The following is a 19,840-nucleotide window of genomic DNA, read 5'->3' as shown; positions in this document are numbered from 1 at the left end:
CTGAAGTAATTCTGATCCTGGAAGCAATGAATATTTCTGTAACAAATGTGCATGTATTTTTATATTAATAAAACCACAATAAATCTTTCCACTGCTTGAACTTTTTTTTTCCTTCTTTTTTTTTTTTTTTTCCCCTTTTCTTTCCACATTTGCAGACAGCAGTCTTTGTAGCACTCTACAAAGAACTCTGAGTGCTGTAGTGGTTTCAGGCTATCTTTGCAATCCTGTTCTAATTTAATAAGATTAATGACAGAAAATTAGTCAAGACAAGCGTTTGCCTGTTTCGTTTACCCTGCTGTAGTTGAAATTATAGGCGGGAAGTGTTTCCCCCAAGTAGTACTTAATTAGTAATAAGTAGAAGGGAAAGTAAAAGAAAAAAGTGTAATCCTTGCAGGGGGGAAATATTTGTAGCTCTGAGGCTTTCCTGTTAGTACAAAGAACTGAATTTGAATGATTCAGAGGACTATATAAATACAATTTGAAATTTTTTCCTTGGAAAAGAAATATTAGAAGAAAAAACCCACACAAGGTAGATAAACTTCAGTGTACACTTTACAGTCAACTTCAGAGACAGAATCAGTCTTATTACAGCTGTACATTTCATTAGTTTCAAAAATGTAGTAGAGTTTCTTTCTCTCTTATTTTGGCTAGAAGACATAGTCCTGACATGTGCTAATGACTGGCTATGGCACAGTATTATGTTATCTTTTTGGAAAGACTTTTTAGGTAGTCCTGGATTTTCAGCTGTATAAGTTAATGTGAATTGCTAGGAAGACAAAAAAAAAAAAATTTTTTTTAGTTGTTTGATAGGGCAGCTAGATTGCTTTTCTTCCTGTTCTCTACTGCAATATCAAGATGTGACAGCTAAGACTGTTAAATTTGGAACTTTTCCTGTCAAACAGAAAGCAGGGATGGTTAACAGCCCCTGCACGTTTTCTGTGTTCTCAGATGTGCTAGGAGCTCTGCCAACTGCTCATCCTTCCCAGCCATTTACTCCATCATTCCATCAATTTTGAAAGGTGCATTGTACAGCAATACTGGGAAGCCACGCCATCACTTACAATAGTGGAAAGGGCTGCTGGAAATTTCCCAGATAAGTTTTTCAGACTACAGAATTTTGTAATACCTGCAACCCTGAAACCAAACCAAATGACCCCAAACAACCAAACAAGTCAACCAAACTTTGAGGAAGGGACATAGGCAGAAAGCAGCCAGACTTGCAGGAAGTCATTTAGCAATTGCGCTCTGGTGCGCTGGTTCTTAGGTGAATTCTTCTTCATAAATTGTGAAGAAACAGATCAACAGGACTCACCAGTGGGTCCTACAATGTTAAAAGGGAGGATTTTGCTGCCAGGCTACTCCCTGAAGAAGATATATTCAAACTGGATGGGGGTTTCGAAGAATATGAGAGGTTACCAGCCGGACAGCCAAGAAAGCAATGAGGGTAAGAAGAGAGCGTGTATGAGCTGCAATAGCATGGGCCAGGCTGACACCTAGAAAAATTACAGAGGATCTCAACAAGACTTTCAAAATTCTGAGAAATATTTCACATCTAGTCCAGTGTGAAAGATGAATGATGGCTACGGGATGAGTAGTGGGTCTGTGGTGACACTATCCCCACCCTGGGAGCAGGGGAAAACAAACGGCTGATTTATCTGGCTAAGCTATATCCAAAATGATCAGAATTACACCACTGTCAAAAAGATCAGCAATACAATTATCATTAGCACCTAAAATGTCACCTTAGTCCCCATATGAATAGCTATTTATGTATCACCTGTGAATGGCTTAAGGAATTAATACCTTGTTGACAGTGAAGAAAAATTTCAGAAGAGCCATGGGGATTAGCAGCCCAAGCCCTGTTTCTAAAGTGATTCAGGTTCCTGGAAAGTAATTTCATTAGATGTCATGTGGATTCTCATACTATTTTTGAAAATTACTTCTATTGATCAGTAAAAAAAAAAAAAAGGCAAATCTGCCTTTGTACACACAAAATACCTGCCCTATCTCATCACTTGGACTTATACTCTAAAGTTTCCCTGAGAGAGAAATTTGTGACTGATTGATTCAATTCAAACACCGACTGCATTAATCGCTAACATGAATGCTATGCAGTCCACCACACAGAGCCATATGTGAGCAAAAAATTAAATAAATGGGACACAAAATTTTTTGTGTTAGGACCAACTAAATCTAAAGCAAGCATTTATTATCCTCTCTATAACAGAAGCTATTCATAAAAGTACTTTAATTTTTATTTGTGTAGTTGTTCTTTTCTTTAGGTCTTCTCAAGGGTTTAATTTGATTTCTGAAAAGATACATGCTGATTTGTCAGTCTTGGGAAATGATGAGGCTTCTTAGGCCAGCACCAAAGCAGGGAGTTTAATTTAAAACTAACAGATAAATTTATTGACATAAAAAGAAACTGCAATGTTGGGAACATCTCCAAAAAGAGACATTCAGCTAGGTACTGAACTATATGTTTCAGTTTCTAATTTCATGTAATCAAAATTAAAAAGAAAAAAAGAAAAGTTGTTCTTGCTTTTGCAAACAATAGTAGACAGAGACAAAATAGTTCTCAAATCACAAGAATTCTTAATTATATGGAGCAACTGAATTCACAGCATATTCATATCAATGATTATTAGGGAGAATTAACTTATAAACACAAGAAGCAAAAGTATAAAAAAAGGAGGAAAAATAAGAAAGCAATTACTAGAGCTCCTACTACCTCCCCTTTACCCTGTCAAACCTCACTACTGCTAAGGCATATAGGACAATGTGTGACCATACAGAGACATCTCACTAACAAGAAATGCTAAAAATATGGAGAGAAACTTATTCCCAAAATTGAGCTTTTGGGCTAGAAATTCCATTTATACAGTCCGTCTCTCCCACATCAGAATTTTTTCTGGAAGTTGATGCCAAAAATTGAAACCAGACTAAAAGCTCATTGAGGAGAAAATATTATTACCTCCCCAGCCACCCACTGGCTGTTCAAATAATATTGTATATATCTGTGCACTTCTGCATATTTATTGAACTTGTCAAGTTTTTGTTCCCAAGTAAAACTTATTGGCCCTGTCAAAAGTTCACCAGCTGCACAAGTGACTTTGATGGCCCAAGGAACAGCCCTGGCTCTAGCGTCATGGAAGAGCCTGTGGCTTTCCTCTCCCTTTTCCAGCTGAGATTGGTATGTTGATGCATGGGGCCCAGAGAAGATACAGAAGGAGGGAAATTGAAAAAAGAATAAACAATAAAAATATAAATTACAGAAAGTGCTCACCAAGCCATCCTGGTTTTATTATATGGCCTTGAGAAGGAATTTTGTATTTTCAATCAAACTATGTGGAATATGTATTGTAAACATTCTGCACCCGCTGCTCAACATTTTTATGGCTTAGTAGGAGACGAGCTAATAGGAATGTAGACTGGGTTGCTACATAATCCTTGTGTGGCTGATGGGCTGTCATGCTGAAAGAACATGGTTGGCAGGTGTCACCTCTTGAGATTGCAGAGGATGGGAGCCGGACTGTGGGGATCTGGAGGCACAAAATAGAGAATCAGGCAGAAAAACCCTTTTTGCAGCAATGCAATGAACAGCATCGTGGTACTAATCTCCTTGGTGGGGCATCTGTCCCACGAGATGAAAGATGAATGGGGGAACAGAGAATGAAGACTCGGAATAAAAAATTAAGACGTATGCACCTACATGTTTTTCCTTATGACCTAGAGGGCAACACTAGACGTATCTGCTGTGGCAGTCATTCATGCCTGGAAATCTTACAAAATTAGAAAGTGAGAGGAAAAAAAGAAGAATGTAAACAGACAATACTCTAACACAGCAAATGAAAGAGGCTGGAAATGTTCAACCCATGGCTGCTGTCTCACATTCCTACTTACACAATGGTTTTCCCGATGTGCTTAAATGACTTCTCCACAAATTCACGGACACTATGGACCTCCCCAGTGGCTATGACAAAGTCCTCAGGCTCATCTGTTTGCAACATCAGCCACATGGCCTGTGAAAAGACAAAGTCAGATTCGGTGCACATGTAAGCAGCCTCTTTTGTACATGATACTATATTACTGCATTTTTTATTTGGAAATAGCTAGACATACACACACATATCCCAAGATGGGGAAATTAGCACCTTCTTAACATAGTGGCTATTAATCAGTTCAGTGCAACTCTAAAAAGAGTTTATTATTTCTTATTATAGAAAACAATGCTGTATTTGATTTTCAATTTGTTTCACAGCAGGGTTTCTGCAGGGGAGACTTTAATATGTTTACTTTTGAACGCTGAGACTTGGTTTAATGCTCTTGAGTATAGATTCACTTGTTTAAAGCACTACATGAATTGACACAGATATGGGGAAAAGAACAAAATTTTGCAATGTTTCAGGCCATTGTTGGCCTGTCTGTTATGGAATGATGTCAAACACATTGAATCATGAAAATATGGGTCCTTCTGGCTCTTTCTTCTGTCACATTTGTTTTGGCTAAGTTGAGATCTTAATTAAGAGTAAGTAATTAAAAAGGTAACTAAGAACAGTCAACAGTGTATTTGACCAAATTAATCTGCTTTTCCTGCTGAATATGTGCCGAATGTTACATATTAAAGCACCATAGCAGAAACTTTTTCTTTTGACACAGGAACACAAGAAATACTGTTAGAAAAGTGAGACAACCACCAAGATCTCTTTCAGTGAACCATTTGCACAATGGTAAAAACTGCAATAGGTTTGGAAGCCAAACTTCATGGAATTGTCAACGTATTTGCATTTCAGGGGAGCAGGTTTACTTCCCACAGTGATGTCTTTCACAGTCCCCTCCCACAAACAAGTAATGATGCATGAGCACTATCTCAGAGGGCTCGGCAGCTAAGTCAGCAGGAAGGCAGGAAAGTAGATGGAAAAAGAGGCATACAAAGACGCGTGTGACTTGTCTGAGGTATTATGGCAGGTACATTTCAGGTTTTTGATGTGCAAGCCACTGCTCTAGCAACTGGACTATTTGACTGCGTAGGAACTGTAGGCAGACAGAATAATTATTACTTTAGATCAATCAAAATGATGTAAACAGTTCATTTCCTTTGGAGAGGAAAGGGGAATACCTGTATGGCATGATCCTTATTTAATAAATAACCAGAAAAGGAAAACAAAATAATTCAACTTTTTCTCCATATGGTAAAAAAGACTGTCATCTTCTCACAGTGTAATCCAGAACGCTATTTGCATTGACCTCTTCACATCAGCTTTAAAGAAAACAACTTTAGTAGGTCCCTTGATGGTAGTGGATACTCTGCAAATCAGATTAATAAAAGCTTTGGGACAGCTCAGTTTCTCTTCGTAAATACCACCTGAAATATTCAATTTTTCTCCCCATATTCTTAATAAATCAGTGTCTAGCATAGCAAGGCGATACATTCCACTTAAATGGTTCTATTTGTAAGTCATTTTTCTTCCCAGTAATTATTTTATGCATCTTCCAAAGTTTTCACATGATTTTATTAACATTTTCCTTTTGAACCTTTTTGCTTCTTGAACGTGCACAGAAGCCTGGGTTTTGGGAAACTGCTGTGCAAGTCCTTGACATTAATTGTGCTTTAGGGATATGACCTGCTGGGCAGGACAATGGCAGCAACTTTATTTTTCCTTTCCAGAGATGAACATCCTAGACAATGACGCAGAAATACCCAACTGGCTGATGAAACTCCTCTTGTGGGAAGGAGATGTCTTAACTCGTACCTCTCATATGAGCTTTCTTGGAACATTGGGGTTTCCCTGCTGATTTGAGAGGTTGCCATAAATCACCAACTCCTGTTTCTTCATGACTGGACAAGCTTGCAGGATTCAGAGTAGCAGCAGCTTCACAGAAGGGTAAAAGGAGTATCTAAAGTAATTGATAGTTCTGGTTCTCCTAGCTTAGTCTCTGATTTCACAGATCTTCAGCTTTCATTAAGCAGCCCAGCTGAAAGCAACAAACTTCCTTCTGTGAGAAGGCACTATTTGCATAAATAAGGATTTCCAAGATTTAGATAGTCAGTCAGAGTCAGAATTTATAGCTGTTCCCCTCCTGACTATAGTGGATGTTTGCTCTACATACTGAATTCAAAGTCTCACCTTTGTTTGAAGTATAGACAACACTGTAGTGTCAGTTATATCTGACAGAGATGTAATGTCCAAACCATACTGGTTGGTAAGAATCACCCCCAGCCGCAAATGCCACATAGGTTGACCGAATATGCAATATTAGCATAAGGACTTGCTATTGACTATGCACATTTGAAGAGTGGTACTAATATGTCCAAGTAGAAGCAGGATCAGACTTACGATATTTTTTTGCCACCCCTCCACTTTTAAACACCTCACTATTGTAATCTGTTGGACATAATTTAGTGCAAGTACTTATGCTGAGCCATTCACCAATCCAATGAGCATTTAAAATATTTACACATTTTGTGTATTGATACAAAATAGCATTGGAAGTTTCTCTTTACTCTAAAACATGCAATATTTTGAAGGAGACAGTTACAAAACACTAACAAAACCCCAACCTTTGGCAATTGGTCGCACCAAAGTGCTTGGATATATCAGCTCTTGTCTACCATTTTGAAGAACAAGCAATCACCGTCTTAAAAATCCAACTTAAACTGCAGTAAATTTCTACAGGAATAACTTAGAAACACTCAAAAAATGCAGATAGAGTTGCTAAAAGAAATTTTTGCTTCAACTCCTACCAGGAAAGAATGTTTAGATTAATGATTACTTGAGAATCTATCACTGCTGGTTCCTTTATTTTTTTCTGGCATTCACAAGTGTTGGCACTTAAAATTATCTTAATCAAATCAGGTGTGAAAAGAAAAAGAATATACTAAATATTATGAACAAATTAATTACTAGTTCCGCTTGCTTTGAGAAAAGTGACCAAACGCTGTTGCTTTGAATGGGTCTGCATAAACAGTCTGTAAAAAAACACAAAAGCAAGCCAGAAGATAGAAAAATCTTTGAACAAGCTCCACATTCAAATCTTTAATTCCACAGGTACAGCCCATAACAACCAATGAGAAATCTGTGTACAAGCAGTAGCTATATAATTTCCATACAGCAAGTGCCAGGAATGTGTTCCCCCCACATCAGACTAATAAAGGCCCTTGACCTATCAGTTTCTAGGCATTTCCTTTAAGAGTTCATATTGTACCAGACTCCAGGCTGAGAATGAGAGGAAAGGGGGACATACAGCTCCAGGTTTATTTGTCATTACTGAATGGCTTACCAGTTTTAACAGAGGGGAAAAGCTTTGTTTAAATTTCCACTGAAAGTAATTAATGGTTATTGACTGGCAAATGAAGAACAGGTGACACTCTGAATTAGAAGATAAATGATCTCATGTTCTAGCGTGATAATGGGTTAGTAATTGCTACAAAGCCTCAGCCTAGTGCATCCCATCGTAATGCTAGATCATGTCCAGAACACAAAGGCCTCTGTGTGAGAGGTATTCAGCCGTTCTCCTGATACAGCTGCAGAGTGATTTGCTCCATTTATTCTCTGATGGACTGCACAACTGAGGCAAAAGTTCACCCATTCTCACCTTCCTGTTCACATGCTGAACCACATGACCCATGACATGGCTGAACTGGGATAGAAACATTGCCCAGCTTTGGGTCTTGGCTATCTTTTAATCATCACAAGGTCATATATTTTAGGATTTTTTTCTGGTGCACGAATGGACAGTCGTGGATTTTCCTGTATTTCTTTGTAAAGGCTTTCTTGGCTAGGCTGACAGCAAGTCAAGAAATTATTTGTGTTCAGTTCTGCCATCCCCTCCCTAATTTCTTGCTTGGTGCAATTAACAAAATGTGGGCAAGTACTGAAAAGAAGACTACTATGGAAACAATTCAGGCTTCGTCTATCTTAGAATAAGGCTGTTTCTTTAATGGCAGATGAAACAAAACATACTTTTCATATTTGAACTCTTTTTGGTTCCGGCCTAGTGACTCAACATCTAAAGGCGACACTATGTTATTTACATTTAAAGACAGAAACCTAACCAGAGAGAGATACATAGCAAGTCTAGCAAGCGGACACACTTTTATGATTATGTGGACTGGGATATCTGTTCTGCATGCCTAAAGTACAGCCTCTGCCAAAATCTTTCCTCTTTCATCTTTCTCCTCTTCCCTTTTCTGTTTATAAACCCCTGCCAGTAGTACACACCACTTTAAAGAAACATATCCAAAACACGAACCAGTCTTCTCCCTGCCCAAATTACATAGCATTTGTACCTGGGCTAGTCTACCTTGGGTAGAACCCAAGCTGGACTAACACAAGCCACATAGAGATACATTGTGTGCATGTCACTGCAGTTATGGTTGTGATGTGTCTGCTTGTCTTGAGCATCTGGAGTATGTTGTATATGTGTTTCACCATTAACTTTCAGTCCAGCATCCCAGTGAGAAAACATTTATTAACTGGGCTGTCATCCATGGATAACAAAGACTCGGTAGCTGAGGTTATATTTAACTCTATATATTTGGTACTTCTCTTTCACTGTCTGGTCTAGCACTGTATATTGTTAAAATGGGCTCACAATCATGTATTTGCCTATTAAATGGGGAAAAGAAACATAAATCCAACTTCTGAGACTTTAAAGTACAACTGATGATTTCTGCTCTAGAAATAAAAGATGATTTCTCAAGAGAATTAGTAAAGCCTTTTCTTATGTCTCATGCAATGCAAGACCCAAACCAGATATGACTGAACAGACACACAATGTGATAAATGGAAAATGATCTTGTTGGTACTAATTGCTATTACCTTGCATTGCTACACAGCATTTTTTCCAAGCCTTATACTGTCAAAAAAATCTTTCATACATATTTCTAGGTATTATGCAGAGAACTTATGACTTTTTTGTATTTGCTGCACAGACCAACCAAAAAAAAAAAAAAAAAAAGTCGTATCAGCAATGTTTACTTTAGGAGATGGAATAGATAGTTGTAGCCTGATGCAGGATGCACTGTCCATGCATTTCAGAGACAAAGAAGCGGAGATTGAGAGACTGGTGAATGTCTAGCTTTACTTACTTATCACTTGCAGAGGGCATGGGTTACCTCAAGGCTGTCAACAATTAGGGAGCAATTTCTGACTAAGTCAGAAAACATTACCACCCAGAGAGACCCAAGAGTACATTATCACCATTTATAGAAATTCTGTCTTTATAGTATTCCATATTCTATTGTCTAGAAGTGGGCAGAAGAATTCAGTGGGTTGGACATTGTACTCTCTAGTGATCCCAAACCTAGCTGTCCTGCTGGGGTCACCACTGAGAAGGAGAATTGAGCATTTTGGGCCAAAGCATGATGAGTCTTTACAGGGATGTGGCAGCAAAGGAGAACCTTCTCCCCATATGGCAAGCACAAAGGCCTGGCATGACTGCTGTTCCTGCATGCATCATGAGGGACCATTCCCTTTGTGCCATAGAAGACAGGGTTATTGTATTACCTCCTTCTCTGCATTGTTCCAACTCAATTGCACTGGAATGGAAAGAAACAGCTTGGCATCTTCTGCACTGCACGACTTGGGGAGATGTCATGCCCACGCACTTCCTGCCTGCCTGGATGTGAAGTAGTTCCAGATGCCATCACCCAGCTCCTCCTGACACAACCCCGCTGACTGGCTGTGGTTTCTTAAGCTGCTACAGAAATGACCACAACCAATGATTGTGCCTTAGAAAAGTGAGACTGGGGACATCGACTCAGAACTCTGAACCTAAACTGACTTCCAGTTTATCTATTTACTTTTGGAGGGGCAAGGAAGGAAGAAGAGGTGCTACGCTGGCTGAGTCACCTGCATCTGATTGAACTTCTGTGACTGTTAAAAGTGTAGGTATGTACTGGGTGTACCCGATAGGCATGACAGTGTGTTATATAAGGAAGAGACAGTGATACATACATATAATACACAACAGAGGGAAAAAAAATCTGCTTACACGTGTTCTGCACAAAATAGGGGAATAGCACACATGGCTGCAAAACACTAACAAAGCTCAAGTGCAGCAAAAAACTCTTGTGATCAGCGTAAAGTATAAGCTGCCTCAGCCTGAAAGCTAACATAAAAGTGCTGGGCATGATCCCATGCTCCCTGCCACAATGGGAGTTCAGTCTAAGTAATGGCTATTGCTTTAGTGCTTGTTTCTGACAATATAAGGCAAGGCAAGCACGGCAGGGAGACTCTTGCCAAAGAAAACCACAGGGATGTGCTGCCAGGCATGCTGATACTCTCAAGAAGCTAGTGGCAGCATGAATATGGGAGTATGAATAATTGATGTACTCCTATGTTGGTTCTTTTTCACCCTAATATACAACCCTTCTTGATCAACTACTTAAACAGCAATGGTGCACATCCAATAAGCAACAACCTTACTATGCTCTTACAGTTCGTATCTGAAAGGCAAACTGAAGTTCATGGTGGAGGTCATTGTCTATCATTGCAACAAGAGTGGCACTTTTCATAACCTCTGAATCCTCTCTTAAAATGTACAGCAAAAGAGGTACTGCCCAAGAAGTGCAGGGCACATACCTCTTCCTTTCTCCTGAAGAGTTATCTTGTTTTCCCAGATCACCCAAAATCACAGTACTGGTACAAGATCTGTTGCTCAAGGAACCTCCATTCATGGAAAAACCCTTCTGAACACCATTCAACTATCTATCAGATCTTGTAAGTTTAAATACATTTTGATATGCTTCTTCCTTAACAGCATAATGCTGAACATAAGGACTCCAATGTCTGTGTACAGAGCTTTTCCTTTAGCCTTGTCCTTTCTGCTCAGGCAGAGAAGACATTGAGTACTTATGACATGGCAGCTGCTTCCATTCAGAAATGTGACGTTTGCAAACCATAGACAGTTACATCACTGACAGAAAAGGTATAAAATGAGAACAGATTCAAGATGAAAACATTTTCCTCCAAGAGGAAAAACTCATCATTTGATAAAAAACAATAAAAAATTTACCTTAACAATCCCAAGAAAGTAAACAAACAACAAAAATCAGTTTTACTGCTATACATATTAGAAATCACCTAGTTACAGAGATAGTATGTTGCAACTCATTTCATAAACTTTCTCAGAGTATTTTGAAGTTACAGTTGGTAAATTGCCAGAGGAGTGATTTGAAGCATGCTTCCGATTTAGTCAGATCCTATGGTTTGGCTGTAGATGTGAACTTGTTCAGAGCTGAACTGTGTTCAGATCCATGATTTTTTTCTTTCAAGTTAAATAGCTGATATATTTAAAGATAATAATCCAAGAATTATAAAGTTACTAAGATAATAAAATACCTGATAATCTTTGTGGAGCATCTTGAATGAAAACAATATCAATGTCTTCTGAAACAAAAGCCCTCACATCTGTAGGAAATACTAGGAAATACTGCCTAACTTTTCTCTTGCAAGCAGATAGGCCAATTGTTTTACAGGTCTCAAGGAGGACTTGTGAAACTTTAGTAGGCAGTTTTATTAATAAAAACCACAAGAATTATAATCCAGATAAAACTTAAAGGTCAACCTTCCCTGTTAACACAACATGATGTTTCTCACGTGTACCTCAACTGAATACAAAGTTCTCATTGTGTTATCAAAAACTAGATTACTGCTTCATCCCCCCCCCCTTCTTTTTCTTGTGCCACAGAGTGTCAAAATATTGTTCTTTCAATACATAGAAGTATTTGTATACAGTTTTATAATTGATCTTTAGTTGCTAGCTGGAGGCAAAAAAGAAATAGTAAAGCTGCTTGTTGGGAAACCTCACCAACAATGAAAATTAATATAGTCCTTTTTTTCCTGCCAAAAAAATCTGAACAGATTTTTAGGTCCACAATGGTTTGTTTATTCTTCAAATGGTTAAATTAGAAGTGACATGTGTGACACAAAGTAATTTAAATGAAAAGATACAGAAAGGATGCATATATGCTCTGTTTCTTTCATTTTAATTTTGGAGGATATTGTTGCAATTGCTAACAAAGGGGTGTCTTAAATTCTGTTTAAGAAAAAAAGGAAAGACATTCAAAGTTAAACAGAGAAAAAAGAGAAAAATTTGAATTACAGAAAGTACGTGTGAGTTTTAAGCATTCAGATTTGTATTACCTAGACAAGACTATAGAACTACATGTTTCCCAGGCTCCACCTAGCAGACAATTCTGAAAGATATTTGACCCACTTCCCCCTCCCTTTTTTTCCTTCCAGAATTAATTTTCCCTGCTATTTTTATATGAATGAAAGACAAAATACCTCTTCACAAAGAAGCAGGCTCCCATTTGACACGATTACTCACCGCTAAAGTAAAGGGTTGTACTCAGGTTGCGGTGAGGGCAGAGAAGTCTTAGGGACCCATGCCAGGAAGGACTGGTTGGGGCCATGAGCTAACCACAAGAAAACAGACTAGGCTTTCAAGTCAAGTACTGGCATGTTTACTGGAGCAAAATGATCAGCCCTAAAATCATGATCACAATGTAGATATTGATCACAAAATGTTTACAGTGCAACATTTGGCTATAAAAAGATCCTGGTTCGTGCTTCTGACACCTCTTAGCCTCCTGTTTCTTTCCCAGGTGACTCAACCACTTACAACTAAGCACAAGCTAACGTGCTTCTTTTGATGGGGGTCAGAGGACTGGTATGAACAATGGGTCGAAGTACTACTGATCTCCACATAGTCAAAAATGCTGTTATCTGTACCATGATTCAGGTAGTTACTTTCTCTCTCCAAATCTTCCTTCCTTTTCCTCCCATTTGTGAACATTGCCTCTTCAGCTTGCTAGCTTCTCCACTGGAACTTTGAAGTTCTGCAAGGATCGGCCCAGTGCCTATCCAGAAAAGGGTCCTGACTCAGGTTAAACCACTGTAGTACTGTAAAAAAGTGCTAAGAGCAGCAGAGAACTGCCAGAGCACAGACAGATAGGCTCAGAGATAACAAATCAGTACTTCATAGTGTTTATACATGTTTGAGGGTATAATTGGGAAGGAAGAAGAACAAGCCTTTGAGATAGTAAAAGTAACAAAGCAAGAGCATGGAGATAACATTTATGAACAGTGTTATTTTTATTTAAAGACATATGGGGAGACAGAGTGAGTTAATAACATAAGATTAACCTTAATTCTATATTATAATTACATTTGCCCCCAAATTTCCAGAATTCTTGCTTCACGCTTTTGAACACTAAGGCATTTTCTCCTCAGACTGCTACCAGTTTCCAAATGATCTTACAATCCTGAATAATAATCTAAAATGACTGATTTGAAATCTGAATTTACTCATCCTAAGGAAAACATTTACTATTCATTGGGTTCTTTTAAAATTAGAGGTATCCTTGTCTAAATAATCTGTGTAAATTTAGATCGTGCTACCTTTATAACAACATTGAAACTTCACCTTCTTTTATTAGTTTTCAGTCCACTGGAATTCCTTTACCAGAACATTTCAGGTGATAATATTTTGGAATTTGATGCTAAATTCTCTCTGTTGAGTACAGACAGAGACAAGAGAGAAACCTTGATGCCTTGGGGATACGGTAATGCAATACCGAGGGATTTATTTTCTCTTTTATTTTTACCTCATGTCACAAGTTCAATTTTAGGCCAACAGTACCCAAAACGGCCGCCATGTGATATAGCACCTTATGCAAAGAATCTGGTGGTTTTAACCAGAGCCCTAGGACAGAGGAATCCGCCTCACAGATTCGCTGCCACAGCGTTAGCGTTACTGTTGCTCTGACCAAGTTGCTCCGTGCTCTGGGTCAGATAGCAGCTCATGGTCTATGCCATCTCAAATCAGGGCATGGGAATTTCAGCTAGAAAAAGTCAATAGTAAAATGATTCCAGAAAGTAAAGGACATATTTTAGAAGTCTGGCTGTGCAGCACAGATGTGAAAAAGCTAGAGGAAGATTTCTTTTGAGCATGCTCAAAAGTATATTTGGAGGACACTTCAGATTGACCTTCCCTTGGCTTGTTCTAGTCTTTCCGATTCCACCGTCATTAGTAATTACTACTTCTGCAACGGCAGTTAGTTGCTCTGAATCCTGTCAGGGAAAGGGAAGAGATTGCATTAAAACTATAGATATGGCTGCTTTCCGTGGGCTGGTGTCAAAATGAAACAGAAAATTTTATTCAGTTTGTTCCCAGCAATAAATACAGTCCTGGCATCCTGGATAAACCCTTCACATAACAGCATGTGTTCTTTTATGCACTCTGGGAGTGATTCTATTTAAAGCCATGGAATTGTGGGTGTGAGACTGTAAGCACATCCACTTACCCAAAACAAAATTAAAACCTGTCTTATATTAGAGTCAGGAGAGCTGTTATGAAAAATGCAAACCATATGAAGTTTTAAGTATACTTATGTTTTTTATCTGTCTCTGTGTAGCATATACAATTGACTTTCACTGCCTGAGATGAAGTGCTGACAAGTGTTTTACCATATTATTACAGAATACCCCAGTAGCATTATCACACTTCAACTTTTGCTTACAATAAATCTCTGCTACATGCATGTCAGAAGTCATTGCTCGTATCACATCTGACAAAGCAAGGACCCTCCCTCCCCAATGGACATGAACGAGACTCTACACACACTAGGTATTCTGCCATTAAGGCTGGAATAACCCCCACAGGCCAGACACCAGGAACAACATTACCACAAGCATTATTTGGTGAAGGCCAGAGGTCTGTTCTCAGACAAATAACAGTGGCACAGGCATGAGTCATTGCAGAATGCAATGGATTTATCACTACAATGACATTATCACCCCTTATATGCCAGTTTCCACATGCAAGTCTCTTTCCATTCTTTTTCTTTTTCCAGAGATTATAACTCAACTGCTGAAACATATTTTCATGAATAAAATTCTCTGCTCTGGGCATTTTTTTTAAATAGCTATACCATAAATCATATTCTAATTGCATGTGTCCAGCTTTAGGTCCAGCCTGTTTATTGGTTTCAGTCTGGTCAAAACAAATGATGAGCAGACACCATCTCCAGTGACCCAATCTCTGCAGTGACAATGACTCTCTTTGTGGCCTGGACTAAAGCACTCAATCTTACTTCCTAAATTTTGCTGTCTGTGAAGCTGGAGTGATAATATTTATGCAACTAGAATGCTGTAAGAAAGTTAAGGGTAGCACAGACATTTAGTGAATATGTGCATTATTTGTTAGAGAATTAGATGCCTTTGTCTGCACTTCTACAGTGAAAAAACATTATTTTTCCCTCTAAAAGGTGTGAATTCAAACATTCTTCCTTAATACTGACTAGCTCTGGACTAATTAAAAACTGAATTAAAGGAGCAAGGAAATCCAAGGATGAGAGTGCACAGAAATAATTGTTAGATTACACATTTCAAAACTCAATAAAATAGACATTTCTTGAGATACTGCACATTTCCGTTGTGATGCAAGAGATGAACAAGATAACTACTCCGGCAATCTAGATACTAATAAGCAAGCTACAGTGGTTTCTTGGTGTCTTTTTTCCCCTCTTGCTTAACTTTCAGCATTTTTTTTTCTTCTTTTACATGATAATAAAGGGAATCCTGGAAATAAACTCTTTGAATCTTTTCCCATAGAAATGATCTTCACCCTGCAAACCGTGCCTTATTCTGACTTCATATGAGATTAATTTAATGAATTTTCACAGCCTGACTTTCAACATAAAAGAGAGGAAAGTGAGGCCTGTAGTTCATGTTAGTGTAAGTAGCTCTCTGATGCTGCAGTATGTTCTGCATCAGACCCAAGAGGTGGCTGTAAACCCAGGTATGAAACAAATTGTTTCATCAAATGGTGAAACAATAGCTAAGCTTACCATGAAACCTTTCCACTTAGTATTCTTCCCCTTTCCAGCACAAAGAAAAAGACCAAAGTTTGAGACCATGTGGGAAGAAAGGGGAATAAAACCATCTAGCTGCACATCCCAGAGAAACATCTAAAGCCTGAGACCGCTGCAGTCAGACCTCCCTCGAATCCTGCTCCTCTCTAGCTGCCACCTCTCCTCAGTCCCCACGCTGACCCCCTGAATCAAGCCAGATGGGACTGGCAGAGACATGTCAAGGAAGTGCTGAAAAGGTGACTTGGGTCTCTAGCAGCTAGTCTGGAGCTCGTTTCTATGCGAAATCTCTGGGGGCTGCTGCTTTGCAATTTCTCAGGAATGTTTAATTCTCCTCATCCCTTTGCTGAGTCTCTCTGGAGAGGTCACGGAGGCCTGTGACATCCCTGGAGGGCACTGCCTAACTAAATTAGCATGAGATAACTTTGGACTCTCTTCCAAACAAGAAAATACAAGGGAGAGAATTTCATTAAAAGCAGAAGACTAGGTGATCCAAGTTAATCCCAGCCCAGAGCTGCTGCAGAAATGTTCTCTGTTTATATTTTGACTTTACTTTCTGTTACAGAGTTCACTGACTATAATGGAAGCTGTGTTAAGTGCACAACTTGACCTCAGTTGACCAAATCTTAGTTTCATAATAAAGACAAAAAGTGGGTTTGGCAGCTCTAAAAGGTTTGGTTAGTTGCTGCTTTGCCTGTTTGTGTGTGACTACATAGGGCGCTGAGTAAATGATAAAAGACAAATACTGATGTACTTCACTCTTTATATGAACTTCTTAATCAGGAAACATGAATTCTCTAATATGCAACAGTATTATAATAAATACATATAAGTGTGTAGGCTTAGCATTCGTTAGCAAAGCAAACATGATGATGAAGTACCAAACTTGCCTTTTTTTTTCTTTTGTTTTAAGACCTGTGTACACAAAGTTTTGTTTATGTTCCCTCAGTGGATGAAGGAAAAAAATCTACCTCAGGAGGTAAAAAGAAAAAGACAACTTAGAGAGAGGGAACGCCAACCTCTGTACCTGCTTCTGCAATAGCATGTTCCCTATGCAACTCAAGGGCAGGGTAAGACAACTGTAGCTCAACACACCCAGCAATATCCCACTTCATCTTCCACCAGTGAAAGAACTATTAGCAAGCACTACACCAAATACCTCCAAAACAAGGATTCGATTCTCTGTATACAAACAGGATGGGGAGCAAATTAGAAATTTTTTGCTCCGGCTGAGGTTATAATAGCTGACTCAATGAAAACAGGAGATAAAATAAAAATGTACTGAAAAAACCCCTTTGCCTGAGCTTGATTTATTGAAAAAACTGTGTTGGTAAGACCCAGGAATTCACGCTTCAAAGTATGATTAAATATATTGGTAGTAATAAACTGAGACCACCTAACAGTGCAATATGAATGAAAACCATATTATTCTTACAAACCTTGGATTAGAAAGTGAAACCTTACTTTATTAAATGCTGTTTATAAGCCAGTTCTGGAAAACAGCATGTTTTGGATATACTGGGACAAATACTCCTCCTTCTGAGAAGACAAGAAGAAAAGGAAAGGTACAAAAGTTCATGCAGTTCACATTAAGGACAACCCAGTGTGCTCTCTCCCTTCAGGAAGGAAATATTAGCATGGCCTCTTAGCTACAATCTGAGGGCAATGATCTGCTGGGAAACATGACTTCAAGTCAACAGATCTTGGGGCAACAAGAAGCTAAATTAGGTTTCTTACTCCTGTCATAATTGTCTCCCTTTTACAGAAGGACTGCTGCTTTGCCATGGTTGCCATTGAGTTTGTACATGCACAGTTAAAAATCAAAGCAAATTTTCCTGCTGAGCTTTTCCAGAAGAACTGAGTGTCTGTTTAGTAGGTGCTTTTCTAGTCTTCCTCAGAAAGTTGAAGAGATACACCAAAGGAGCGAGTTATTCCAGCATGGGAGAGAGACTGTGAAAATCAACTCTTCCTTCCACAGTGAATATGCCTTCTCCCTCCCTAAAGCTTCTTTCATACCACAATCATACCACAAAATCAGGCACGTGGGCCCAAATCCTGCCCCCCTGGAGTCAGTCAAATCTTAGCTATAGACTTCTGTGAGGATGGAATTTCATTCCAAGTGTAGAAGCCTGTCACAGCCAAAGCGAAAAAAAAAAAGGGTGTTTTCCACACAGGCTCTGCTTTTCTACTTTGGAGCCCCTTGGGAAACTGGTGCAATTAGATCCCGATTATTATATACTGGAAAGGCACATTTGGCAATGCATGTGAGTTTATGTACTTTAAAAAGTTTATGCACTTAACAAACAGAGAGAAATTTTAGATATAAGTTACTTTCTTTCAAACACCAGACTTTATATATAAACAGTTCAGAGCTGCTATAGTCTGATAAGTGAATAATTATGAAGAAAAAATGCATGTGAAATATATGATAAGCTGGCAGACAAAGATTGCTAAATAAGATTCTTCCCCCTTTCAAATGCCAAAACAAGAGATAACAATTCGTATTTGAGTCCAAAAAAGAATCAAACTAACTTCAAACATTTGAATGAGAACCACAAGGAAGGAGACCCACATTTATAGCTATAGGCTTTCGTCTTTATTGTAGGGCTTCCTGGAAAGGTGAAAATGGGAAAATTAATTCAAACTAAAGGTGTGATCTCAACAAATCTACTTTTAACTGCATTAAACTCATCCCTGGCCAGAATGAGAGTCCTCTCTTTTATCTACCTAAATTCAGGACGTTTTGGTCCTGAATACAAGCCCATGTTGGGGTTTAATGCAACTGAACTGACGTACTTTACAATTTCGTCCAGGTTGATTTTCCTGGACCAGATCCATCAGTGTACTGCACTGCAAGGAACAATGTGCATGAGGAGTGATAGACTCTTGGAGTTCTTACTATAAACACTGAACTTTCTTGCTTTTATTTTGATCTAAAGACGGCTCAGCTTATGTTCTGCTTCCTTAAAAACCTGCTTTCTCCTCCACAAATTTTAACTGCATACATTCGTTTGCATTGTCCTAAATTATCAGCAATGGGATTTTGAAGTGTTTACCAACTAATCTGTTTTGTCTCCTGAGGAGGCAGGAAGTCAATGGTGAAGAAAATCCTCGCATTTTCAAATACAGCATGCACAGAAGGACATGCATGCACACTATGTATACATCCTTGTACATCATATGCATATCGTGGTACATTGATTAGGGTATAATATGCTTTTGGATATTTCTGGGTAAAGGTACCACAGAAACCTAAATAATTTTCATCATACCTGAACTTATAGATGCCTTACCAGAACAGACCTAGATAGTGAGGAAGGATTTTGTCTTTATGTCTCAGGGCAAGAAAGGAAGATGCCTTTTTCCCAACTCCCCCAACAATGCCTGGAGGAGCAACAGGAAAGAAACCATGGTGACCTCTCTGAACTTACGGAAGCAGCTGCCAGCTCAGCAGGAGAAGCATTGCTGATGGACTTTAGTACGTATTGCTAGAAGAAGCCTTTAAGCCAGTTCTTTCTCTCTTTTACTTCCTCTACCCCTAAATTATACAAATGGAAGAGCAAGAGGGGACTTTCAGAAACCTCAGGAGTCAGCTTGTTATTAAACTGAATAAAGAAGTTGCCAAGTTAAAGTTTCCAGTTATCCATACAAAATCAAAACAATGTAATTGCTGTATTGAGCAAGCAAGGCATAACTTTGTTTAAGATATGATTTATGTATTACTTCAACCTTCCCAAACAGTTCGACTTTTGGCATATTAAAGTTCTTGCTCTCTGAATTTAAACTTCTAAAAAAAATTGAAACATCTAAAAAAAATTTAAACTTGGCAGACATGAAACAAACCTATATCTCATATATAGAGAAAAATATCACACAAAAGGAAAATGCTGACTTTTCTAATTCTAGTTTTAAAGGTACCTTTGAAAGTCTTCTAGCCAATTATCACAATGGAGTTCAGAA

General features: G+C 38.6%; 1 protein-coding gene across 3 annotated transcripts in view; it reads right to left on the bottom strand.

The window, feature by feature from the left end:
* Window positions 1-19,840, bottom strand: part of GMDS (GDP-mannose 4,6-dehydratase) — a 412,414-nt gene that overhangs the window by 76,807 nt on the left and 315,767 nt on the right. For 2 of the 3 annotated variants that reach the window (XM_030486344.1, XM_030486358.1), the window contains one exon: window positions 3,904-4,022. In XM_030486344.1, the coding sequence (XP_030342204.1) occupies window positions 3,904-4,022 (119 nt within the window). Of the gene's footprint in view, window positions 1-3,286; window positions 3,543-3,903; window positions 4,023-19,840 lie in introns of all 3 variants that reach the window. The other variant, XR_003991441.1, reaches the window with a different exon arrangement.

The sequence above is a fragment of the Strigops habroptila genome, chromosome 1, assembly GCF_004027225.2.
Source record: "Strigops habroptila isolate Jane chromosome 1, bStrHab1.2.pri, whole genome shotgun sequence".
NCBI lineage: Eukaryota > Metazoa > Chordata > Aves > Psittaciformes > Psittacidae > Strigops > Strigops habroptila.
This window is presented reverse-complemented; position numbering and strand designations above follow the sequence as displayed.